The sequence below is a fragment of the Equus przewalskii genome, chromosome 11, assembly GCF_037783145.1.
Source record: "Equus przewalskii isolate Varuska chromosome 11, EquPr2, whole genome shotgun sequence".
NCBI classification, from domain to species: domain Eukaryota; kingdom Metazoa; phylum Chordata; class Mammalia; order Perissodactyla; family Equidae; genus Equus; species Equus przewalskii.
In genome coordinates this window covers 2,150,922-2,177,137 of record NC_091841.1, presented here as the reverse complement: position 1 = coordinate 2,177,137, position 26,216 = coordinate 2,150,922, and the positions used below count along the sequence as shown (strand labels likewise).

Below are 26,216 nucleotides of genomic sequence, written 5' to 3'. Positions count from 1 at the left end.
GTGGCACCCTTGCCTGGACACTGGCATCGAACTAGCAGCAGCAGCTCGGAGGCCACGTGTGCGCTCGCTCGCAGGGGCTTGAGATGCAGGCAGCACAGGCGAGTGAGGCGGGAGAAGAGATAAACCCAGTGGCTGCAACTGAGGCATTGTGTCCATGGTGACTGGTTGGTTTGTGGGTACCTGGGAGACACCGCCATACAAGAGGCTGAGATCTCATGGGAGGCTGATGTCCTCCAGGATCCTATGGAAGGAAGAGCCTGTGATGTGTGGGAATGGCTATAATAGGTGACCTGTTTCTAGCCATAGACCAGAGAGACTTGAGAAACTCGGATTTCTATAGAATAAACCACTAAAGTGAGAGGCTAAGAGAGACCTTAGCAATCATATCATCCAGTCCTTTACTTTACTAGGAGGAAGTGGAACCCAGGGAGGAAGGCAAGTTTCCCAAGGGCAGGAGCTAAGACGGAGATCTGAGTTCTAGCCTCACTGTCTCTTGGTCCCTAAGGGAGTTTGGGGAACTTAGGTATATCACGATATTTCCTTAGGACCCACCGAGACTTGCAGGGGTGGCCTGATGCTAAAAGGCAAGCAGGCCTCCAGGTTGGGAGGCTCCATGTCATGTGACTGGAGGGACAGAAGAAAGCCAGCACGCCTGGAATGTCTCCCATGATGGCCCCCCCTGCACCGGAGAATGCCCTCCCTCAAGGTCATTCCTTTGGTCTGAAGGTGTGTGCTTAGCAAAGATGCTTTTATTAGAGGAATTGGGCCCCTGAGTAAGCAGGGGCGAGGGGTTGGAGAAAGCAGCCGGAGGTCTGCAGCACCAGCAGAGACGGTAGCAACTGTCAGAGATGGCAGGCCTGGGGAAGGCTGGGAGGGGAGGTCCCTGGAGATGCCAGGAGGGGTGAGCAGATACTAAATTGGGGAAGGGGTGGAAGCGGGAGACAACAACAAATGGGCCACTTCCCATTTTACCTGGAGGCCCCTAGCCCATTTCGCATGCCCCCTCCAGGCAGGATTCCCTGGGTTTCCAACGGTCTGCTGTGCAACAGCCATATGCTGAAAGCCCCCTTTCCCTAGTTAAGTAATGTTGTAGACTGACCTCGTGCTTATGTTCTTGAGCCTTTCTTCGCTGCACATATGTAGCAGGGAATAGGGGAAAACAAAAGAAAAGAAAGGAGGCAGAGAGATGAGAGTAGAGAGAGAAGGGGGAGATGTACAGACAGACACACAGAGAAAGAGCAGGCATGGGCCATAAATCGCTTCCAGGGTGTAAGGAACCACAGACGCCCACTTGCAAGACCTTCTGGGGCCACCGTTTAATAGCATGCAGCCGCCTGGCCACAGGTGGGCCTCTCACCTGACTCCCATTAGAGCTCCTTGCCTCTGGAAACCAGCATGATTTATGGGTCCCTCTGGGCTCATGGCCAGACAGCCACCTCTCACCCATCACATCCCGGCTGACCCTGAGTTGCCCTTCTTCTTGCATGTGCTCCAGCAGGTGGATTTGAATTTCTAATGACTGCAGACACCTGCGTTTCCCTGAGGCGCTTGCCGTGGTGATGGAGAACAGACCCAGGCCATACCCAGGAGGAAGAGCACAGTGGAAGAAATATGAGAGACAGACTTGTTGGAGGCATGAAATATCACCGAAAGTGTGGACCTCGTTAGATTTCATTAACTGTTTACATTTCCCTGGCTGCATTCCACTGGTCACCTGCCCAGAAATGCAACTGGAAACGCACACCTTAAATGAGATCAGATTTTCCAATGAAATATGATAGGAAAAAGAGTCCAGAGCCAATCACAGGTGAACGGGCCCAGCCCACCAGGGACCTTCACGGTCCAGCCTGACTGATGCTCGTCCTGAGGCTCTGGGAGGCCCGCGCTGAAGGAGAGGGGTAAAGTAGGTTTGCAGAACCTAAGGGAGGCCTGCGTGGACTTGGATTTATGGGGGGGACCCCCGCCAGATCCCCCCAACCTCTTACTCCCTTGGAGAGTAGCATACTTCCCCTGGTTACAATTCTGTTGCGGCTCATGGAAACTCAAGATTGAAAGTTTAAGGCCCTTGGTCAAGCCAGTGGTGCAGAGGGAAGAGAAGAGATTGTTACAAGTCCTAAATCCCTTCAGATGCAGCCCATTCATGCTGCTTGGCTCCAAGCTGCTTAGCAAAGAGTAACCCCTTCATTCTCAGGGAGCCAGTTTGGAAACCCTCTCAGTCAAGTCAGGGTAAGTCCATGGTGCCAGCTCTCAGGGGCCAGCAGTCCCCTGCTGCTGCTGCTGAAGAGGTAAAGGGGTCGCTGCTAAAAACCTTCATGAGTCTCCTTTAGAGCCTATTGAAAGAACTTTTCCCTCTATCATGAGTCCAGCCTGTGACCCATGAGGAGGTAACCTCTGCTCCCTTAAGTCCTTACTCTCCAAACTGTAGTACAGCATCACTGCATCAGTGGGATCTGGGTCCTTGTTAGAAATGCAAAATCTCAGGTCCCTGTCCCAATCCTACTGGACCAGCACAGTGCTCACAGGGGCTCAGCACGGGGCCTTGTTGCCTGCAGGTTGGGTGTCCAGAGGTGGCATTAGTTAGATTGGCTTTGGTAAGCCAGCAGTCCAGGCTGCTGTGCAGTGGGACCTCTGTCTCTGCTACCATGACCATTCTGTGCATGTGCCCATCATGCCAGGTGTGGGCGCCTGATGACAAATACTGGCTAATGTCAACTGGCTGAGTCATTTTTGTCTACTTGGGTCTTCAGTGCCTTTTCCATGGTGGATGCTTTCTTGTCCACCATGATCACATTTTCTGTCATACTTGGTGCCCACTCCCACATGCCCATCCACATGCCTCTGCTCCAAACCTCCTTGTCTCCAGTCATTCAGTCCTTTTTATTGCAGGCTCATGACCAGCGGGTGAGGCCATTTGCCACTGTCCATAAGTCTATATATATTCTCACTTCAGGCCCCTTCTCTTTCCACACAAAGCAGATGATTAAGTACACTACTCAAAGCTCCACCCATTGGAAAGATTTTCCGTTAAGACACCTACCGTCCATTTTCAGCTTACACTCACATTCCAAGATGTCCCATCTGCAAACCAGGCTTGGGATTTTTCTCCTTCAGCTAGTTGTGTTGGGAGTCCCCCCAACCCTCTGGTCATAAGTGCTAGCTGATGCAACCATGGAGGATGGCAATGGGGTCTGGAGTTCCTGCTCATAAAGGTTGATTGAGCCCTCTGGTCCTGCTTGGGATCCATTCTGGATATACCATTTCCATATTAGGATGGCCTTCTAAGGGCCTGTGGAACTTTCTGACTTGGAGGGTCTGATAGAACTCAGCCCACGATGGGCAGTTCCATACTCATGGTCACTTGATAGCCCAGAGTCAAATGTCCCATGTCCACCAGGGTCCAGTAACACTCTAGGATCTGTTCCTCAAAAGGCAAATGCTGCAGATGACATGGTCTTGGTCCAGAACCCCCGGGGCCTATGTTGTAATTCTCCTACCGGGCTTGCTATAAGATCCTTATGGCATCCTTTTCCACCTTCAACACCAGATGGTCTGCCAAATCACACGCTCCAAGTGGCAGAGCTGCTTGTACCATGGCCTGGACTGACTGCAGATCCCTCACTCCAGGCCCCACACAAAGCTGGCTACCTTTCAGATTTCCTGGCATATGGGCTGGAGTAGTATCGCTAGATGTGGAATGTGCTGCCTCCAGAACCCAACCCAAAGATGCCTGACAGGCGTTGTACTTCATTCTTGGTGGTAGGGGATGAAAAATGTGGCAATTTGTCTTTCACTTTGGACAGTATTTCTCAGTATGTCCCTGGTCTCTGGACCCCTGAAAGCTTTACCAGTGTGCCATGCTTCTGCATCTTCATAGGGTTCATCTCCCACCATCTGAAGTGAGTTGCTTGACCAAGGCCTCCAGGGTGCTAGCCATCTCGTACTCTCCCTGCTCTGTCATTGACGTAGTGGATCAGTGTGGTGTTCTGAAGGATGTCTAGATGGTCCAGATTTCTTCTGAATATACTGTGACGGAAGGATAATTAACATAGACCTAGGAAAGAGCTATAAATGTGTATCATTGTCCATTCCATGTGAATGTAAATTGTTTCTGATTCTCCTCTCTGATTGGGATAGAAAAGAACTTATTGGCTGCATTCCATTTACCCGAGTCCATGTTAATCCTCTCTGGCAAAGATGCCATGAATGGCAAGACAGCCAGTACTGGAACTAGTTCTTGGTTGAGTATGTGATGGTCTACACGCATTCTGCAGGATCCATCTGGTTTCTGCAGAGACCTGACTGGTGAATTAAATTAGGATACAGAGATACAAAGAACACCACCACCACTGCATCGTTAAGCTCCTTAGGGGTGGCACTAAGCTCCACCATCCCTCAGGAATGTTATATTGTTTTTGACTCACTCTCTGGGGAAGGGGGAGGCAGTGTCAGAGGCTTTTACTCTGTCTTTCTGTTATCACGGGCCAAGGATCCCATGTAGGAGTTCAACAGCTAAGTATGTCAATCCCAATTATGTATTTAGAGACCAGAAAAATGATCACTGGGTGGGTCCATGGATCCACTGGGTCCACTGAAAGCTGGCCTTTGGCCAGGACTCAATTTATTAACTTGCTTCCATATGTCTCTAACAGGTGGCCATGCTGACATTTTAAGTCTCCTGGTATGGATGTCATCTCAGACTCTGTATCCAATAATCCTCCAAATGGATAGGTATTTCCCTTTTCTCTGTCCACAGTCATTTGAGTAAATGGTTGGGAGTCTTTTCAGGGAAAGATCAAAGGAGTCGTTATAGTATATCCTTGCCATGGTGTTGCTGTGTACTTCCTTTTGGAGCCTCTGTAGCCATCAGGTTCTGGAGATAGGAGCTGGCTCAGGTCCAGGAATTGAGTAAAGTTTATGACTTTCTATTAGCGTGACCACCCTCAGCCTCTGGCTCTCCATTCTTGCCTTTTTTGGTTGTCTATTTTAAGCAGCACCCTCCTCGTCTGCCTGTCTATTTTCTCCCTAGGGGTACCATGTTCTCCTAACCGTCTCCACACCTACTTGTAGATCAAGCCCTCTTGGCTGTCCTTCCAATCCTGTTGGTTGTGATGGTGATTGTGGGCTCCCTCGTTTCTGGTGATTAAACACCATCACCTTGACTCTATTCTTCGAGGCCTCGGCATTCCCATTGCTATTAGTAAGCCAAGTTCTGTGACATATTTGCTACAGTCACCCCTAGCCTGTAGAGGAAAGCCACTACTGAATGTCTCAGTGATGCCAATTCCCATCCCATCAGCACATTCCCGATGACCTTGGTGAATAATGTGTTCTCTGGGTCCTTCCATGGACAAAATCTCTGATGGGTCTTCTGTCCTCGTATGATAAATCCAAGCCAGCAGGCCTACCTCCCCGAGCCGTTTAATCCGACCACCTTCTGTGTTGGTCACCACGGGCTATTGCTTTCTCCAGGTTGCTAAGAGTTATCTAGCAGCAAATTTGCCCACACCCTGGGGTTCTTGCCAGGGTGTTAAGTCCCATATCCCTGAAGAGTACTCCCAAGTAAGTAAACTCTTACTTATCCGTTCTTTTGTTCTGTGCTCCTTGATCAAGCACCCTCAAAATCCAGTGGTACATACTAGCTAATTCTTGCAGCTCCATTGGGGTTTGTCTCTTTCTCTCCCTATCAGACCCATCACTTTCTGAACTGGGATTATGCTGAAATTTAAACCTAGTTATTGGCCTGGCAGCCAGGACCGGTCTGGGAGAAAGTCCTGAAGAGGACACGTGTTCTCTTGCAGTGGAGAGGCTCATGCTGTATCTTCCCACAGGAGGGAGTTCTGGCTCTTGGGAGGGACAGGTGAGCCACCTCTGTAGGCTCAGAGGGAAGTCAGGGGAAGCACAGTCTTTGGGCTCCTCCATCCAGATGGCTCGATCTCATGTCAGGAGTTTACTTTTTTTCCAGCCAGGGCACTGATTTTAGCATGGTAGACTACTTTGACTAAGCATCAGCTCTCTTTGAAGCCTGGTGACTATAAATGTCAGAACCTGAGTTTGCTCCTCAGCTGTGTCCACGCTCCTACTGCAGGAGCTACCAGAGAGGACCACTCACTTTCACACTTAGTTTTTAAGTTTGTCACTTGCCCTTGGATTCTTATTATCCCTCTGTAGGGCATCAATTCAACTTAGTAACCAGCTAATTCTATTGTCCTTAAATGTGTTCCTCCATAACCGTACCAGCCAGGGCATTCCTCTCCACCAGGATGTTCTTCTGAGTAACCACCTGTGAAGTTTTTAGCAGTCGAGTCGCCACCTTGTGCCAGGAATTATCTGTGCCCCAAATACTATTTGAGAAGGGGCCTTCCTTGCCAGCTGTGTGATGAGTGATCCAGAACACAAACCCCGTCTTACCTTCTCTTCTTTTTGATCATTCCTGGTACCAGTTGTGTTGGTTGGTTCCTCTAAGAAGCAGATTTCGAGCAGAGGTAGAAGTGCAAAGCAGAATTATTGGTGGGAAAGCCTGTGAAAGATACAGGGGAGAGAGAACAGGAGCAGGCAGGGAGAGCCGTCAGGCTGCCATGCAGTTCTGAAACTGCACAAAGCAGGAAGACAAAGGAGGCTTGGGTAGGAGCACCTCGGACTGGTACAGCTTCCTGGACTTCTTGGCCAGCATGGAGGGGCTCTGGCGCAAATATTACCTATGGAAGGGTCCTGCATGGGTAGAAATGGCAGGCCCCTAGATCCTCATTGGCCCGGGGGCTGCCTGGGAGTAACGTGGCGTCAGTTCAAATGCTGGAATTAGGTCATTTTTGGGTAGGTTTCAGAAGGTCCACAAATATCCTGGAATTGTGAGCAAAAATCATTATATGTGTATATTTCCATGATCCATAGCTTTTCACTAAATTCTCAAAGGATTCCCTGGTGCCCAGAAGGTAATGTGACATTGGTATGAAGCTTCACTTGACCGTCTCCACATTTTCTCCTGGCCCCTTCATATCCCGTCTTGTTTGAAGGGTTGGTTGTGTACGTGTGTGCCAGCTACACCAGCTTTCTCTGCATTTCTCCAGCACACTAAGCTCATTCCTTTGCATTTGCTGTTCCCTCTGCCTGAACGCCCTTTCCTCAGACGCTGTCAAGGCTAGCTTTTCTTGAACTTCAGACCTCAGCTTCCATGTCACCTTCTCAGAGAGGCCTGCCCTGATTCCACAAACTAAAGTACCATCCTCAGGCACTCTCCGGCGTACGTCTCTGTTTCATTTCTAGCAGAGCACTCACCGTCTGGTCTTCCCTTCCTTCTTTCTCTCTTACCTGGCTTGCCTAGTCAAATGTGAGCTCCAGGAGACAGGACTTACTCTGTCTTGTTCACCGTGGTACCCCTACTGCCTGGAATGTGCCCAACACATAGGAGACACACAACATGCTTCATTCGATTACAGACCAAATCTTGTCTCCTCTGTCCATTAGAAAACAGCTTCCAATGTCCCCCTCTTACACCCTCTTGCAGCTACTTCTTCATAGCACTGTAAAATGTAGATCAATTATAAACAACCCAAAGATACACAGAAGTTCCATTCAATTGCAGATACCTATGTACTTGCCTCAAAGATAAACAGATGTTAACATTTTCCTTCAATTGCTTCTTATTTCTCCTCTGCTTCTTTTATATTTTAGCTAAGATTTCATACCCCACATGGTGAGATACCCTTTTCAGAGGTACCGGCTACCTCGGAGGGAGTGTATGTCATTTCTACATATAGTTTCACAATACGTGTTTGTATTCATAAACAGCGTCTGCTATTTTTCACATGTCCTGAGATTTTCTATAAATGCGTGCATGTTGTATATATCTCTCGGTACTTTGGACCTGAGCACTGGATGTTGTTGTTGTCACAGAAGTAATCCACTCTGAAGCCGCCCTACCTGTGGACTGATCGTCATATGAAATAATGAAACTCCTTATTGCTGAAGCCACGTGGATTGTTGTCGTGTCCAGTGAAGGCATCTTCCTGGGACAGTCTCATTCCATCAACATTTCCCATCGCGGGGTCCTCAGGTTGGGGCTGGCTAGCAGTTTTCCTTTGGCTTCAGGTTTACCAGGATGTAGACAGTTGTAGGTTGTCCTCTGACCCAGAATGCCCAGTTCAGGAACTTTCGTATTATCAGTTTACTGCCGTGTAACACATTTAGCCCACGCAACACACGATTTGTGACGTCACCCAGCTTCTGAGGGTCAGGAATCGGGAGCAGCTTCGCCGGGTGGTTCTGGCTCGGGCGCTCTCGGGAGGCTGTGGTCAAGCTGCCGGCTGGGGCTGCAGCCATCGGAAGGGCTGGAGGGTCTGCTTCCAGGCTCAGTCACAGGACTGTTGTCAGGAAGCTTCAGTTCCTTTCTGCCTAAGACCTCCCATAGGGCTTCTCACACAACGTGACAGCTGGCTTCTCCAAGCAAGTGATCTGAGAGAGAGAGAGAATGAGGGGGCTCCCCCAGCACACCAGCATGCACCCACCAGCATCCACGTGGTCATCCGCTGGGAGTCGTCTTTGCTCTCTCACTCTTTCCTCCCCTACACCATAATCACGGATCCCATCCTTCTCAGCTCCTCAGTGCCTCTCTCATCAGGCCACTCCTCTCTATTCCACTGGATCCAGGACGCGGTCAGAGGGATCCAGGTCTGCAGCACAAATCCGACCCGGTCGCTGGCCCTCACATTGTTTCCCGTTACCCTTAGAATACAGCTCAGGGTTTGCAAGCCCTGCCTGCCTCTCTGGCCGCCTTATCACGTGGTTCTCCTCATTCCTTGTCTTTGCTCTCTTTTTCTTTGGGTCTTAAATACAGTGTCACTTTCTCAAGGAAGCTCTTCTGACTCTCAGACAAGATTGGCCCCCCGCCCCGTTACATGTTTCTAGAACATTCTGTCCTCATTGGTGTGGTTCATCACATTTGCTCCATGTCTCATTGCCGTCTGGTCTGTAAATCGACAAGGTGAGAGCCCACATAGTTTTTGTTCACAGCCGTACTCCAAGGACCTGAAGTGCTGTCTGACACATAGTAGATAAGCAATCAATTGTGTTGAGTAAGTGAATGAATGATTTTTACCTGGTAAAATCACTTGTGCTTTCTCCTTTACTTCCTCCCATGGAAGGAGATGTTACTTTATATACAAATCCTATTTATCCCGGTGAACCACGTAACAAGATCGAGCATTCAATGCAAGACATTCAATGCAAGGACCCTCCAGGGGGTTTTCTGGGTCCTGTAACAAAGACTGTCTTCTTCATCAAACTTTAGTCAGGCTTCTCTAAGCCTTTTTTTGACTAGACCTGGTGCTTGGTCCTTGTCCTCAAGAGCAAGAATCCTTCCTGTTAAGTCAGTTTCGTGGGAATCCCCCATCATTGATATCTGATCACTGTCAATGCCTGATCAAATTCCTCATCCCCCGCCATCCCCCAGCTGATATCTGAGACCCCCGCCTGCCTTCAGCAAGGATCCTGTCAAATTGGTTTATCCGGAGCCCCCTACCCCTGATGTTTCTGTCCACTGACCCTCACCCTGCTGCTCGGCTCCAGACCCCGCTTTTCCTTGTTATGTTCAGGATTGAGCCCAATCCGTCTCCCCCACTGGACTCCACTGCTGTAGCCCCTGGAATAACGTCTTCCTTACTGTCTTCAACAAGCATCAGAAGAATGTTTTCTTCAACACCTGGACAGGGTCCGCTCAGGACGGGCCTCTCAATTTGTCTTCAGACAAATGCGCCTCCATCCCTACGTCTCCAACAAGAACCGCAAATGTATGAGGCGATGTATGTTTCAGATGTGCCTTGGCTTCAAATCAATGCAGGCACATAACCTAGCTTACATCACCAGACCTCAGGAAAATGGTACCCATCTACTTGAATTTCAGTTAAATACCTAAAGGTGGGATTTCCTGAAAACTCTAAGATTGGGTGTTCATAGACTTATAATAATAGTCAACACTGATTGAGCTACCGTTATATATGCCAGCCTCATTTTAATCTTCTCACCAAAATTATCAGGTAGCTATTACCTCCTTTTTACAGCTGAGGAAACTGAGGCTCAGAGAGGCCAATGAACTTGCCCAGGTTCACACAGCTAGGAGTGGGAGAGCCGCGATCCGTACTGGGCTCTGTTGACCACAGTACTTTTTTTGTGCCATGGTACCCTGTTGTCTTCTCTGGGAGATATTCTACTTTTTGTTTCCTCCCGCCCAAAATGGCTCAATTGCATGAATTCCTGAGCTAGCCACTTGGATTGTGGGCAAAACGTTTGCCAGTGTTCTTCGTAAAGCTCTGTAGTTCAGTTGCATCGCAGACGGTGTGTTTTAAATAGAAGTTTATAAATATACGATGGAAGTCAAGGACAGGCTTCCCCAGGTGATTTGGAGCACGTTGAGTATGAAGGAGGGAAGCTCAGGGGCTCTCCGCAATTGGCATGAAGAATGACATAAAGCAAGAGGAATGTGGCCAAAGAACCACAGACGCACCCACCCACCGCCTTGCCTGGCTCCCAGTGGAAAGGGAGTGGAGCTGAGCCAGACCCGGAGGCAGAACGTGGTTCTCGCTGTGCAGGTGACCGGCCTGGATTCCTTAGGGCTGGAACTCCCGTGGTGGGGAGTCATGGCAGCTCTGCTGGGAGGGCCCTGTGTCTTCTCCTTCTGTGGCCCTGGTTGGCTTGAGCTGTGTGTTTTGTATAGCTGATGAAAACCACACTTAACCGCAGCAGTCTGGGACGCCTCTCGCAGGTTTACAGAGCAGCTCCTCCGGCTCTCCTCTTTCCTCTGGCTCCCACCGCCGACCCCCCGCCCCCATGCTTGTTACAGTTTTGAGATTGAGGAGCTGTTGGCATTCACCAGACAGCCTTCTCCACGGTTCTTCCTGTGTATGCCCCTGCAGCCAGCCTCCCCTGTGCACTGAAAAAGGCACAGGTTTTGGTAGAGCGCCTCATCCTTTCATGTGAAAATTAGTGGGTATTGTGGCTTATAATTAAGTGGATGGCCTGACTCCATCTAGTCAGCCAGTTGTTGATTTCCGATTGTAAGTAGATCGGTCTTAATTCCAGGTATCATTCCCTACTTCCCAGCATGGCGCTTTGCTTTTTTCATCCGCAGCCTTTCTAGTGCTTTTATTCCTTTCAGAAGTGGGCATAGCAGGCAAGGGCAGGAGGGGAGATAACTAGAATAAAAATAGCTAATGCTTGCTGAGTGCTTAGTTTATTTTAGACACTGATCCGAGCTCTTTACTTCAACCCTCTGGGGGCAGGTACCATTATTCTTCCCACTTAACAGATGAGGAAACTAAGGCCATCCTAGGTGAAATCACCTGCCCAGGTGTACACAGGTAGCAAGTGGTCCAGCTGGATTCAACAGGAGGCAGTGTGGTCCAGAGCAAGTGCTCTTGAAGTAGAAATTAAAAAAAAAAAAGAAGGAGGGAGGGAGGGTCCTCTAAATATCCACCATGCGGTATAGAGTCTAGACCCACTTTCCCCAAATCCAGCAGATATTTCGTCAAGTTTTCAAGGTCAACTTACGAAGATCAGTGATTCTAAGAACGTTGGGAGTTCGCAGATCCCCTTGAGACGTTGAAGAAGGCTACGATGCATGCAAAATTGTGCATATAATTTAGAGAAGTTCAAAGGCTCTCTAAAACGCCCCTCCCAATAGACCCTATGGAACGCAAGTCAAGAACCTCTGATTTAGAACAATACTAAATTCTATCAATATGAAAAATTGAGTTGATCATAATGAGAAGAGAGGAAGCTAAATCTGCGTAGAAAAGCGGAAACTTGTGTAGGGCTGTGCGCCTCAGGCAAACTACTGACCTTCTCTGACCGTGGCCCTAGCTCCCTGCTCCACAGCCCAGGTTTATTGTGAAGTTCAGCAAGGTGCTATCCGATCCATCACGGCTTGAGTTCCCCAGAGAAACGTGTCCCACGCCTTTTTGAGAATTCCTTTCCAGGTTCTGCAGCCCTAGGAAATTTGCAAATTAGTGACAACAGATTAGCAGGGACCAATTGCTCCTGTGGACATTCCTGCGAGATGGAAGTGAGGGCCTGTGTCCACACCCCTGAGCCTGGAGGACACAGGCCTGGCACCAGGGCCCTGCGGAGGGAGCAGCAGGCCGGGGCCCCACCCTGACGGGCTTCCATTGCTGCAGGGAGGAGGCTGCTGGGTGTGAGCTCAGGGAGGTTGCGTGTGTCTCCACCTTCCACCCTTAAATATGCTGCCCTTTGGTATTTTCTCCCCTTTGAAGGCTACTCTTGGTGCTTGTTGTAAACAAATTTCACCTGGATAGAGAAGTGGAGGGTGAGGGAGAAGGCCCATACCATGGCATTTCCTTGGGGTTATTCTCAGACGGATAATAGAGATGACGATTACTATTTACTGAGCACTGAGTAGGAGCCGGGGCCCCGTGCGAAGGGCCTCCAGTACACAAAGGGTCTCCCAGCAGTCTACAGAGTAGGTCTGATTATTATGCCCGTTTTACAGATGAGATCACTGACATTCAGAGTTAGCTTGTTGCAGGTCATATGTCGGAAAGTGGTGAATCAAGGATTTGGACCCAGATCCCTGACTGCCGAGTTCTTGCTCCCGGTCTCTCCGCTGCAGTGGGCTGAGACGGAGGGCTTTCTCCCTGAGAGGAGCATCTGTATGGGGCTCCTGGCCATCCTGTCACGCTGAGTCCTGGGGATTCTCCCTCCCCACGTTTCTCCCATCACGTTTTCCTTTCCACTTCTGTTGCTTACGGCTTACTCCAGCCCCTGTCAGCAGTCCAGGTGATGTCTCTGTGCCAGCCTTGGCCTCCTCACCCTCTTTCTGGAGACCAGGGTGACTCTGCTCCCTAGGACTTTGCTTCGGGCCCAGCACCCCCTGCTCCTCAACTGTCGGAGCCTCCCATGACCTTCAGAATGCTCTGAGCACACACTTCCTCTCTTCCTGCTCTCCGCTACGTCCAAACCACACATGTTGTCTATCCTCTCCAGCTGGCTTTTGTTCTGATGGAGATATATGTTTATCAAAACTGTTTAAAATGCATTTTAATGATATACATTGCCGTGGATTCTTTGGGAAAAAGAAAAAGTATAAAATGATAATGTAAACATATAAATATTCATTTCCCAGTGGCACTGGATTCAGAAAGCCCCCCTACCCTGGGCATGAGTCCTGCTCTGCCTTTTGCAGCTGAGTGTCCTTGAGCAACTCACTTAATCTCCGAGTCTTGGTTTCTGCATCCATGCTATGTGGACAGTACCATCTACCGTACATGGTGACTATGATGGTTAAATAAAATGCTGTATACACTGCGTCCTAAGAAGTACTATGGCCTGGTGGCTGGGACCAAAACCTCTGGACTCAAGCTGCCTGGGTTTGAACCCTGGCTCTGCCACCTACTCACTGCGTGACCTTGGATGAGCTATTGAACTCTCAATGACTCAGTTTCCCCATCTGTAAGATGGAGATGATAGGTTTCTTGTGAGTTAATACATGAAAGGTACCTAGATGCCTGGCACAGAGAAAGTGACAATGTCAGCTATTCTGTTGTGAAGCATCCTTCCTCCTCAATCAAGATGTCATTCGCTCTCTCCGTACCTAGACTGGACACCCTCACGGTGGAGGCAGCGTCCAGTAGAATGTTTTGTCCTTGAGCCTAATGCCCTGCCTGGCGTGTGGGCAGGAGCAGTTTATTCTGCTGAGCTTACCATGATGGGCGTCGTGGACGATGAAACATTATTCCAGCAGCCTACAGATGCAAAGGATAAGGTTTCCAAACTGTGGTCACCGGGAGCAAAGGCTGAGAGGGGAGGAGAGCTTGGGGATGGGGAGGAGGAAGGAAGGTTGGCTGGCTTTCCCATCCCATCTCTGGTGCCCCAACCCGGAAAGGCCACGCTCTTAATCAGGCAGGGGAGCTCCCATTGCAGTCTCCTAATGGAGATGGGGGATGGGAGTGGGGCTTCAGGCTTCACCTGAGCGGTCCCACAGCCCGGCCTACCTCTGCCCCCATTCAGGGTGCTGCCAGCTGATGCCCTCCCCCAACGCTGCTGAGGGCACCCAGCCTGACCTGGGTCGGCCTGCGCGCCCCGCAGCCTCCCTTCCAGCCACAGCGTCTCTTCCAGCCATAGCTGACCCTCCCTGCGTAGCCACACCTCCCGGCCGCGAAAGGGTTAAGGCGGAGAGGAGAGGTTCGGGCTGACGTCGCTCCGGCTGAAGGTGGTTCCCCTTGGATGAGGATGGGAGAGCCTGGCGAGCTGAAACCCGAGCTCCCGCTCAGCTGGGGCTCAGGGAGGTCCCTGTAAGAGCCGCCTGCCCACCGGCCTCCCCGGTCCCTCCCCGAAGTCACTCGGGCACCGCCGCGGGGACGATGGAGCTGGGCTGGTGGCCGCAGTTGGGGCTGGCTTTCCTGCAGCTCCTGCTCATCTCGTCCTTGCCCAGAGGTACTGTGAGTAGCGTTCAGGGCCCCCTGGGGGGGGGGGCGTTCCTTCCTGGATCTGGGAGGCAACCGGACGGGGGTCCCAAGAGATAGTGCTGGTGGGTGCGCGGTGGGGGGGGGGCGGGCGGGTGCCTCTTTCTAGTCACAGTCTTAGGGGCTTGGCTGGTGGTGCTGGAGCGCTCGCCGCCCTCCTGAGAATGAGACACCGTTTTGTCATCCCAACTTGTGGGACTGAACTGCCTCAAGAAGGGGTACCAGCTCCACTGTTATTTGCTCCTTTTAATTCCCTCTCTTTAAAGCATGAACCGCGCCCCGCCCCCCCCCCCCACACCCCCACATCCAGTCTGAGTTCCCCACTCAACTTGAACAGCCGTTTCCCCAGCAAGAGCCCCGCAGAGGTGAGCTGGAAGGGGCAGGGCTGGGGCAGGGGGCTCCTCCTGGGAGTCTGGCTTGATGAAATCTTACGATCACATCCCATCAGCACAGAGCCCAGCCTAGGAGATGTACCCACTCAATGTGTGTACACTTCCTTCCTGACAAGGATGAGAAAGAAGAAAAAGCTGAGGTGAAAAGTACAAGTTGTTTCGGGGGATGCACAGTGAGTTTGTTTAGAAAGAGTTCTGGCTTCTGTGTTGTCACATGTCATTTTCTGAGCCACAAACCCCAAGTCAATTGGGCTTCCTGGGCAAGAGAGGCTGGAAGGAGACAAGGAGCTCCTGGGAGTCTCTTGACCCAGCTGAGGGCAGAAGCCAGGGAAGTGGGGACTTCTTAGGGGCATCTGTCCTTATATGGCGAGGGCCGAGGTGTCAGGCGCTCAGGTGAGACCTTGTGAGGTGAGGACTGGCTGACCTGTGTGGATATGACACAGCAGGACAGCTCTGTGCAGGAGCAGGGGCGTGGGAACCTTTGCTGCTCCCCTTCTGGGCTAGTCACCCGTCACCTGTCTCTGTCTGAGAGGTGGGTGCCCGCTGCTGCAAATAGCGGCAAGTGTCAGAGAATGAAACAGGGTGAGGGGGCTGGCAAGGGCAACAGTGCAGAAGGGGCGCCTGACCGTCAGGCACATCCCTCTGTGCCCAGTGAGGAGCTGGGACACACGAAAGCCCCCGTTTTGGTCTGTACTTTCCATCTGCCTATCGCTGCCTGCCCCAGGTGAGATCTTCCTTGGTGTTTCACTTGCAAGCTGGCGAGAGTGTTTCATTTGACTTTTGTCTCATCTGGAGCAGCCCAGAGATAATAATGAAGGAAGAAGGAGCCCATGAGGGTCTTGATGGTGCAGAACCCCAGACGCCTGCCTGGGGGCGCGTGGACGACTTTGCATTAAGATTCTATCCTGCTCCGTCTCTGCCTTCTGGAGTAGAGCCTCTGGGCCTGGGGTCCAGCCTGGGTCCAGAGGAGCGAGCTTTCTCCCTTGCACCAGGGCTCAGAGGACTGACTTGGTTATTCGTGGCTGTGTGGATGCTCCCCTCTTGGTTTTTTTAAGTAACGTGGCAGGTGAGACACCTCAAACCCATAAAAGTTTAAACCAAAGCTCAGCTGACCCCCCTTTTTCTTGCCCAGGATCTGAAAACCCCTTTGTTCCTGACCCGAGAATCTCTTTTACCTTTTGCTGGGGAAAAGCCTCAGGGAGGGTGTGTGGCTTCTTGGCAGCCCAGCTGCTGACTGAACCAGGGAGCAGCTTCGTGCGTCTGCGAGGATATGTCAGTGGCTGAGCATGCATACTTAGAGGGAAGACGGAGGAATGGAGTGGAGAAGGAAAATATTCCTTCAAGTCGTGAGCGAGTCCACTCCCTGCTGGAATTCTGGATCTGGCTCCGTCAAGAAAAGCCTGGAAGCATATTTCCTCTATTTACGTTCCCAGAACAAGTATTTGATGAGACGTAAACATCCACTGGGGTGGCACGGGAGATTGCTGTTGTGCATCGGCACGGGATCCGTGTGGGGATGAGAATGTAGACACGAGGCCAAGTGATACCCCAGCACAAACAGCTTGTGAGGGAGAACCCAGCTCCGCTGACTTCACCAGAGCGCAGTAGCCCTGCCAGCAGGATTCTGTCGAAGAGGAAAAACTCGTTTAAATTATGTGACTCCTGGGAAGGGAACCTTAATATGGATAACTTCACATGTGTTGCTTCCAACAGACGTTAGCTGGTGGAACAAACATAAAATGAACTGGGGAAGATGATTTGAAGCACAGATATTCCGTGGGCAGGAGCAGCCAGCTCAGAAAGGGAATGTGGGAAGAAAGCGAGGAGGAAGGAGTGGCAAGAAAAATGAGATGTTGGTTTATAATGGGATGCGTTAGCAAATTCCAAGGAGACAGCTATGAAAATTGGCCTTCTTGGCAGGGGTGGGTTTTTGTGGGGACCATGAAGAGGGTGTTTCCTTGATATGTGTTCTGAGAGCTTCTGGCTGCTCCGACAGGAAAAGGACTTAATGGTGGCATCATGGGTTTGGGGAGCTAGGGGTGACTTTAGGGCTCTTTTAGTTTGAGGACCTCGATTTCAGAGGACGATGAGATTAAACACCTATGAACGTTTATGATGTGGCCAGTCTTTGAGTCAAATGCTTCACATGCGTTCATTCTGAGACCACCCTAACAAGGAGGGCTTGTTATTATTATTCTTGTTTTACAGGTGAGGTTTAAGAGGTTCTGAGACCTGTTCAAGGATGCACAGGCGTAGTTCCTCAAAAAATTAAACATTTGATCCAGCAATTCCACTTCTGCGTATATACGTGAAAGAAGTGAAAGCAGGGAGTCAAACAAATGTTCATATATCAATGTCCATTTCAGCATTATTCCCAATAGCGAAAAGGTAGAAACGACCCAAATGTCCAATGTCCATCAATGGATAAACAAGATGTGGCATATACATACAATGCAACATTATTCAGCCTTCAAAAGGAATGAAGTTCGGACACATGCTGCAACATGGATGGACCTTGAGGACGTGATGCTCAGGGAAAGAAGCCAGACACGAAAAGACAAATGCTGTATGATTCCGCTTGTCTGAGGTCCCTAGAGTCGTCAAATTCACAGAGACGGACAGTAGAACAGTGGTTACAAGGGGCTGGGGGAGGGGGGCTCAGGGAGTTAGTGTTTGCTGGGGACAGAGTTTCAGTCTGGGATGATGAAACAGTTCTGGAGATGGATGGTGGTCATGGTTGTGTAAGCCACTGAACTGTACGCTTAAAAGTGATTAAAATAGTAAATTTTATGTTATTTTTATTTTGCCTCAATAGTAATGGAATACGCAGGCAGAGTAGTGGAGCCTGGGCAAGCCCACACTGTCTCGTTCCTGAGCTCGGGCTCCCCAGCACCTGGCTGCTTTAAGCTCACGCATCCTGTCTGTCGGAAGGATTGATTATGCTGACACGCATCTAACCTTGGCACGGCTTCAGGACACACATGGCGGGGAGAGGCCTTGCTGCCTCTGGTTTTGGTGGCACTGTTGCTCTATCTTGAGTGGCTGTGGCAAAGAGGGAGACTGTAGTGCCGAAGGTCTGGAAACTGACAGCCTGTGGGTGGCAAGGCCTGCGGAAGTATTTAGTGGGACCCAGTGCCTAAAAATGGTTTGAACCTGGCAGGCTGGATCCTCTCTATGGCCTGAAACCCCACCTTTTCAACCACGCATATGTCACTGGTTAGTCCCTGCTGGCATCTGAGTTTTTGACCTCCATTCCGGAGAGGCGTGGGGCAGAAAGGGAGAGCGAAACAGAGAACGTGGAAGCGGAGTGCTGAATGGGGAGAAATGCCAGTGAGGGGCGAACAGCTGGCAGGATTTTTAAAAGAAGGAATGTAAGTATATTTTAATGAGTGTGTTCTGTGGCATATAGTCTCACCCCTATGACCACCAACTCTCTGGTAAAGTGTTTTACTCTCATGAAGGCCCTTGAGAGGGAGCTTTTGGTGAAAACTGAGGATGAGTCTGGGTATTCTGTCTAGGTCAATAAGCTGAGGACAAAGTACCTTTGGACATGGGGGCCCAGAGGCAGAGGTGACCTAGAGCATGTAAGACCCTCAGAAATATCCGGAAGTCTTAGGGAGGGCTTTGGAATGCCACTGACATGGGCTGCGGGTTTGACTTAAATTTATCTCCATCTGGGTTCTATTGGCTAGACAGAAATGCCTGAGATAACAGTGTCATTGGTCTGGGGGACCCTAATGACTGGCCTTAAGTCAGAAAATTATTTCCATCTGTCCCACTAGGGGTAGACAATCCTGATGCAAGAGAACACTTCTCTACTGGCCTCCCTGGGACCAGCTCTAGAAGCCACGATTATTTGGGGTGTGTGCAAACTGGGAAAGGTGCCATTCCGCTCATAAGTGAGGGAAGGTTGTGCCCTCCTGCCCTCACATGTGGGAGGACCTGTCACCCTCACTCTGTGGATATTTGAAAGTCACGAGAGCCCAGCTCCCTTTCCTCTTATTTTCTTTTAAAGCGAGGGAAACACAGTATTTACGTTTTCTGGCTCCCAAATTCCGGGGCAGAGGACTCAGGGGCCAAGCGGGAGCTTTGAAAACTACCAGATCAGTGGCAGACAGCCTGTCGGATTCCAAGCCTGGTCTCTGTTTAAGGAATTCTGTTTGTCAGTCATCATAAGATCTGGGCCAAAGCATTAGGTTTATAACAGAGAGAAAGAAGTAAAAATGTAGGAAAAACCAACCTCATACCTATAAACAAAACCACTCAAGGAAGGCAGAGATAGAGTTGGCTAGAGATATCCCACTCGCCCTTAATCAATGGGACTTTCTACTATTCTCCACCCAACCCTAGTCCTTTCATTTTTCTGGTTACAATTATCTGTGAGACAGACACACAGCCCATGTGGGTTGAGGGTGGAGGGGGGGGGTAGGTGGGAGATTGAGGGTGGAGGAGGTGGGGGTAGGTAGGAGGTCGAGGGTGGAGGAGGTGGGGGCAGGTGGGATATTGAGGGTGGAGGAGGTGGGGGTAGGTAGGAGGTAGGGGTGGAGGAAGTCGGGGTAGGTAGGAGATTGAGGGTGGAGGAGGTGGGGATAGCTAGGAGGTTGAGGGCAGAGGAGTGGGGGTAGGTAGGAGATTGAGGGTGGAGGAGGTCTGGGAGGTAGGAGGTCGAGGGTGGGGGAGGTGGGGGCAGGTAGGAGATTGAGGGTGGAGGAGGTGGGGGTAGGTGGGAGGTCGAGGGTGGAGGAGTTGGGGGTAGGTGGGAGGTCGAGGGTGGAGGAGGTGGGGGTGGGTGGGAGATTGAGAGTGGAGGAGGTGGGGGTAGGTGGGAGGTCGAGGGTGGAGGAGGTGGGGGTGGGTGGGAGGTCGAGGGTGGAGGAGGTGGGGGTGGGTGGGAGGTCGAGGGTGGAGGAGGTCAGGTTGCCGGTCAAATTCCTCACCCTGGATGAGGGAGACACCGAGGACGGAAGACTCTTTGAAGGGAGTTCCTATGCTTTCATAGCTGAATAACTTGAGCTCCAAATACTGTAGTGAGTTTGTGGTGAATACTAAGCACTCTCCTGTATGCTTTATGTATATTTGTTTAATCCTCATGACAGACCACAGAGGTGAGTAGTAGCGCTATGATCCCCAGTTCACAGGCGACGGAACTTAGGCGGGGAGGGGTTCGGTGGTTGCCCAGGGCACATAGCTGGTGTTTTGAAGGCAGAGTGTCTGACTCCATAACACGTGCCCTGGGACACTCGACAGCACTGCCACAGTAAGCACAGGGTCCCGCTATGGTAGATCTGCTGCTGTATTTTGGCCAAATCAGAAAGGACCATGTTGTTAGTAAAGAAATCTGATTATCCCTTGGACGTTCCAAGTGCTCAAAATGGCCTAAGTAAGGTCACAGGCTCACTGCTGTGGAGGCAGAGTGGATGCGGGAGAAAGGAGAGAGACTGCAACATGTGGAACTCAGGAGGGGCCATTCCCTAGAGGAAACGGTGCTAAGCAAACCAAAAATCCAACCCGTGTCTGGGACGGCTGTCCACAGGATCATGCATCTCACTCTGGTTAGACAGTAAGTGACGATCTCTTTGTCCCATGGTCAACCTTTCTAGTCAAAATCGTATGTCTGTTTGCTGAGGGACAGAATTAAGGATGAGACAAGTTTCAGGTCTGGCGCTGACACTATGTAGCCCTCCTTTATGGGTTTATTCTGTCAAGATCGTCGATGGGTCAGCTCTTAGGCTGTGGAACAGTAGCAGCAGGCCTGGAATGAAGAAGGGAAACCATTTTTTCTCTTTCTTCCTTTCTGGCTTAGCACGGCTGATGGATATAGCAGGGGACAGAGACGTGATCCCCTTCCGTTAATACTAAGATGGCTTTTAACCAATTCATTTCAATCTTGAAGGAGGATGTACCGTCTACCAGACACTGGTGTCCCGCGTCTTAGGTCAAGAGGTTGGGCAAAGTGCCTCCTCTGCTGAGCAGCAAAATGAAGACGTCGACTTCTGTCACCCTTCTACCCCTGGAGTTGGGGAAGTGCCTGCAATCCTGCAGTGTGGGCATCTTTGTCACCGCCCTCTGAGGTTCCGGCTGCCTCAGACGGTTGAGTTAGTGGTCTGGCAGCAAGTATCCGTGTAAGGAGAAGTCTGGTTAGTTGGTTTGGTGATTGGAAAACCAGGGCTGCTGCTGCCAGAACAGAGTGAAGAACACGTTCCGGCAGCACGTTAGCTCCTGGGAGAGGCCGCCGTTGTCCTCATCAGCTGAATTCATCGTCAGGCAAAAACCGATTCCACCTGGTTTAATGGAAAACCACTACACGGAGGGGCATATTCCCTGGTTTGCTTCAATCAAATGAATCATTTGACGAATCTGAGGAAATAAGGTGTCAATGTTTTTCAAACCCAGTTCCATGTCCATTTGCTTCGTAAGATTCCTTTGAAGATGATCGGTTAACCTGCATGTCATGGGATCCCACCTCAGGAGTCAGCAGTGATGATGGAGAACCCCTGAGATGTCCTGGGCCAAGTTGCCTGAGCTTAGCTTCTCGGCGGTAACATCCACTCCCGTATTTTCCAGCGTGGCTCCGGCTCCCCTGGATGCAAGCAGAGGGAGGGCTGGGCCCGTGTGAAGAGTCTCTGTTGCAGGACTTCTGGGTCTGGCTTTCTGCCTCGTAGTGGGTGGTTCACTGCCTGCTTCTAAATGGTGTTTGGCCTCCCTTCTGGGCAAGCCTGGCTCCCGGGCCAACTCACTGGGAGAACAGAACAGTGAGCATCCCAGGCCTGTATGGAACTGAGATAGAAACCGCATAAACAAAAATATTCACCAGTGACGGACCCAGTGGATTCCCCGAACTGCAGAATAGAGACTTCAAAAGGTCACAGCAACAGATGTTTCTAACATCAGTCTTTGTTGCAAACAGCCTTACCCTGGGAGTCACACGTGCCTCACATGTCCCCATTCGTGTATGTAACCAGCAAACGTTATCAGGCATCTACCAGGTTCCAAGCATGATCCCGGGTGCTGGAGATCTCGTGATGAATAAGACAAAGTCCTTTTCTGTAAGCACTCGCAATCTGTTGAGAGAGCTTATGGTCCAGCCCGGCATTTCTCAAAGTGGGTTTCACTGGATACTTATTCTGGGAGATGTTCAGCAAAAATAAAACCTAGGATGTGATGATGAAATAAGTCTGGGGGATGTGGAGATTGACTATGTACAAAGTGTATCATAGACTCTGCAAAGTGCTGCAGTGAAGAGAGCTGTGATGAGCATTTTACAAAGCTGCTTGGCCACAGAATCCGTCTTCACATAAGACCTTACACCGTACAGTGGAATTAGTGCTCCCTGGAGTATAGGTTGGAAAACTCTGGTCTCTTGCTTATAACGAATAAAACATTGGAGAGTATCTCACCGTTATAGAAGACAGGATACGAAGGGAATTTGAAAGTCTGCAAAACATGGGCTTCTCTTCAGACTTCTGCTGAGGCATAGTGGGAAGTCTGACGTCCCGGTCACTTAACACTTGCTGAGATGTTGAAAGAACCATGGAGACAATCCCATTCATGTTGCCGTGAGAATGGTCCTCGCCAGCATTGACCCGCATGGTTTGTCAAGGAAACGCATTTCTCATGTTCGGGTTGCTTTACTGTGATTGGTTTGAGCTCACTGGGCAGTCTGAGGCGTGAGTCTGATTGATGAGTGCCCATGGTGACGTGCCAGTTCTGGGGAGCGATGAAAGCTGCAACTTGACTGCCCAACCAGATCATATCCTTGGTGACGGTCACACTGTCTCTTCAAAAATAAGGAGAATATTTGAGCATCCTTCTAATCCCGGGGAACTCTGAGTCCAAGTTCCATTCATCACCAACAACCCTCTCCTCTTCCCCTCCCTCTCTAACACACACACACACACACACACACGCACGCACAGAGGGGCTTGTCTCCAATCCCTTGTTATTTGCCCTCGTGTTCTGGTATCGCTCAGTCACCATGACCCTGATTTGCACAACCCGGAAGTGGTCTGGGCTGTTTACACTGGGGCTGTATCCCGTGGAGACAGCACATGTGTTTGAGCTGTTCATCAACCCCTTGTGTGCTGCTTCTGGGAACTACTTTCTTCCTCCCTTCGCTAAATATTGTTCCTGTTGTCATGCAACACAGCTTCTCCCTTGGCCCCGGCATTGCCTGCCTCTCCCTCTGCCCAGACTTGTTTCAGACTGGATGACTTCAGTAGCAATGGGTGAGGATAAAACCAGCTGTTTCTTTAAAGGGCATCCTGCCTAGGGAGACTTGAGTAACCCATGTGCTGCTCAGGAAAGATTCAGCCCTCGCTTGTCATGTTTATGGAATTCATCTTCAATATAGGTGTCTTGGTATGGATGTGGTCAAGGTTGAATACACATGTACCCAGAAGAATAAAGCGTAGGCAGGGATGTGTATATATTTAGGTGTGTGTATGTATGAATATGTATATACGTGGGGTATAGAATATTATGGTTTAAAATAGCTGTGAGAATTTGAGTCCTGGCTCTGTCATTTATGGCTGGTTTTTCTGGGCAAGTTACATAACCTCTTTAGTGTGGCCTTACGACCTTCCAACCTGTAGACTGAGGATAATAGTGTCTTGATTTGGGATTTATTGCAAGACGATAACTGAGACAATCTATTTAAAATGCTTAGTGTAATGCCTTGAAAAGAAGCCTCACTCAGGAAATGAAAGTCATCCTCTCCTCCTCTCCTTTCTGCTGTGTTCCCCACTGGCACACGTTTCACAAGGAATTGAGAAGAAGGACTGGGTGTTCTGTCTATAGTAGGATGGAAGTTACGTGGTCCTCTTGAGGCCCACTTCACTGGAGTCCACGGTCCTGTCCTATTCGTTTGTGACTCTGTGTCAGAAAGAAAACTCCCTGGAGATTCACCGTAAGTTTCTCTCTCTGAGGCTTGCTTTCTCCCCTTGGTTTTGTCGTGCATCCACCTTCCAGCCTTAGGGAAAATGCCATCCACGTGCTGTGCCTTAGTTTCTCCGTGGTTGAAATAGGACGAGTGGTCGTTTCTTGCAGGGGCTGTGGGGATGGCGTCTTGCGGAGTAGGTGATTCTGGTCAATGATGTTGCCTCCCAAACATGAGACGTTGCTCATCACCACCTGTTGAGATTTCGAGGCGGAGCTGGCCAGAAATCCTCAGGCAAAAAGCACTTCCCCTCCATCTTGTTCTGGCTTGCAGCGCTGTGGGAGGTAGCTATAACGAGGGCCAGCCTGCTTGAAGCTGCTGCCCGCTTAGGGCTTAGTGAGCTATCGGACGCACTGTTGTAAATTTATCACCCTTGTTCAACATCCCTCCACACTTGACATCTGCTGTTGGCCAGCTGCCTTTGGTAGAAGAAAAATCTGGCTTCTGCTTGGCGTCGGTGAACCGGGATGTAAGACAATAGCACTAACTCTGGAAGCCATTGGCAAGGGGTAGGTGTGGCCCCAAGATCCCATGTAGCCCTGGCACACTGACTCAGAAGGTTTGAAGGTATGGAAGCCTGGGGGCAGGTGGGGTAGTTTGTAGAATTCTTGGATCCGGGGGAATCCGGATTGGATTTTTGGGGTACAGCTTAAGTTTCGCTGTTTTTAACTTAGGCGTTCTATTGCTTTAGTTGATAGGACGTTTGCTGAGGTCTCTGCCAAGTACTTTGAGATGCATTGTTAAGTTATTTCACTAGTAGCCAATGCTAATAAAAAATAAGATGTATTCAGCTCATATTCCAACATTTGAAACAACCCAGAAGCAGCTGTCCTTCAAGGATTTCCAGACCGCAGTTGTTGAAGATAATGGCAACTGGGGGCTCTTCCAAGATGCTGGAGTTTGGGTTTTTCCCTTCTGCTGTCAATGTAGAATTTTTATTTCTAGAAGAGAAGCAGCAGGTATGTCCTCTTTAAATAGGTGTCTGAAGAGGGGGTGTTCAAAAAAGAGACTAGGAGATCTGGAAGCAAGGGGAGGACCCGAAGGCCTTGATGTAAGCGCGAGCAGGCTGCTTGGAACGCCAGGTCTGGGGGCCCTGGAGGAGGCCCTGCCGCTCCCCATCCTCACTCCTGTGGCCATCTGTGTCTTAGACAAAGGTGTGATGGTGTTTATCCTGCAGAGAAGACTGCTAATGTTTGGACAAATAGGCACTTTGTCTTCCAAGGCCCTTTATGCTCATTGTCTTCTTCAACTGCAGGGACATCAACAGCCCCATCGATCCACCTCCGTCCGCTTGAGGCTTTGTGGAAAAGCTGCAGCAAGCTGTCTTGTCTGTGATTGTCCAACAACATAAAAGAGGAGCAGATTCAGGATTAAAATTTGGGCGGCCTGATTCCCAAGTGTGTCTCCTGCACCAATGCTGCATTCTTAATCTGTAAAGTCAGGGGTGTGAGCTCTCTAGAATCAAGGTAGTGTGTTGAAAGGAAGAAGACTTTGGCCCCAGAAGGAACTGGATTCTGATCTTTCTTCTTTCACCTGAAAGCTGTGCCACCTGGGGCGTTTTATTTACTCTCTCTGTTTCTCAGTTTCCTCATCTATTAAATGAAGAAAATAATACATGGAAGGGTACTGTGATGATTCAGTGAGCTGGCCTGTGCTAAGGGCTCAGATATGCTCCCAGTGAGTGCTGGGACCCAGGGAGTAGGGGAGGATGAATAGGAGCCACGGTGTGGAGTGATGAAGGCCTTGACTCTCCAGCTATCATTATCTCGTTATCAAGAGGCGCTGTGAGAGGGGAAGACCCAGTCACTGAGGTCGAGAATCCAGCCAGGCTGGGACAGAGGGTCGCTTGGTGATGGGATGGTTCTCAAAGGCTCAGGAGGAGATTGAGCGTCACCCAGGGCCCCAGGAAGCATTCCATCACCCTGACTCACAGTCATTCCTGCCTGGGATTCGCTTGTCTGTCATCGGCCCCATGGAGTGGGCGGTCAGACCCTCGGGCCGTCAGGAATGTTGTGTGCTGGTTAGACATCCCTCGGGGAGTTTGGACACCACAAGAGGGGGCGGGGGCCGACAGAGGATGAGTGAGGAGCCCAAGCTGCCTAACTGCTCTCTGATTCATACGGCTTTTTCTCTCCCTCTGGTCTCAGAAGGTTTATAGAATGCAGGATGGTAAAAACTCAGTAGACATTTTAATTAAATGTGGTTACATGGGAGGACTGTGCAGTTTTTGATGGACAGAAAGAAAGGTTCTAACATCAAGGAGGAGCATGATAGAAGTGCCTTTCTTTGCCACCTTCTGGGGTAGTCTTGGTCTGACAACGGATGTTTCAATCATGTTTGGAACAGGCTGATCCTTGTTTTCATAAAGAATCCACTGAGTTTTTTCAGATTGACCTTAACAGCTATGCCAACCTATTTCCT

General features: G+C 50.2%; 1 protein-coding gene across 4 annotated transcripts in view; it reads left to right on the top strand.

The window, feature by feature from the left end:
* The window catches only part of PAMR1 (peptidase domain containing associated with muscle regeneration 1), a 159,392-nt gene that overhangs the window by 71,014 nt on the left and 62,162 nt on the right, over positions 1-26,216 (top strand). Inside the window, exon 1 of one of the 4 annotated variants that reach the window (XM_070564797.1) lies at positions 13,873-14,439. The exons of 2 other annotated variants lie outside the window; for them this stretch is intronic. In XM_070564797.1, coding sequence (XP_070420898.1) covers positions 14,367-14,439 — 73 coding nt within the window. In that variant the 5' untranslated portion in view covers positions 13,873-14,366. Of the gene's footprint in view, positions 1-13,872; positions 14,440-26,216 lie in introns of those variants that run through there. One more of the 4 variants, XM_070564798.1, reaches the window with a different exon arrangement.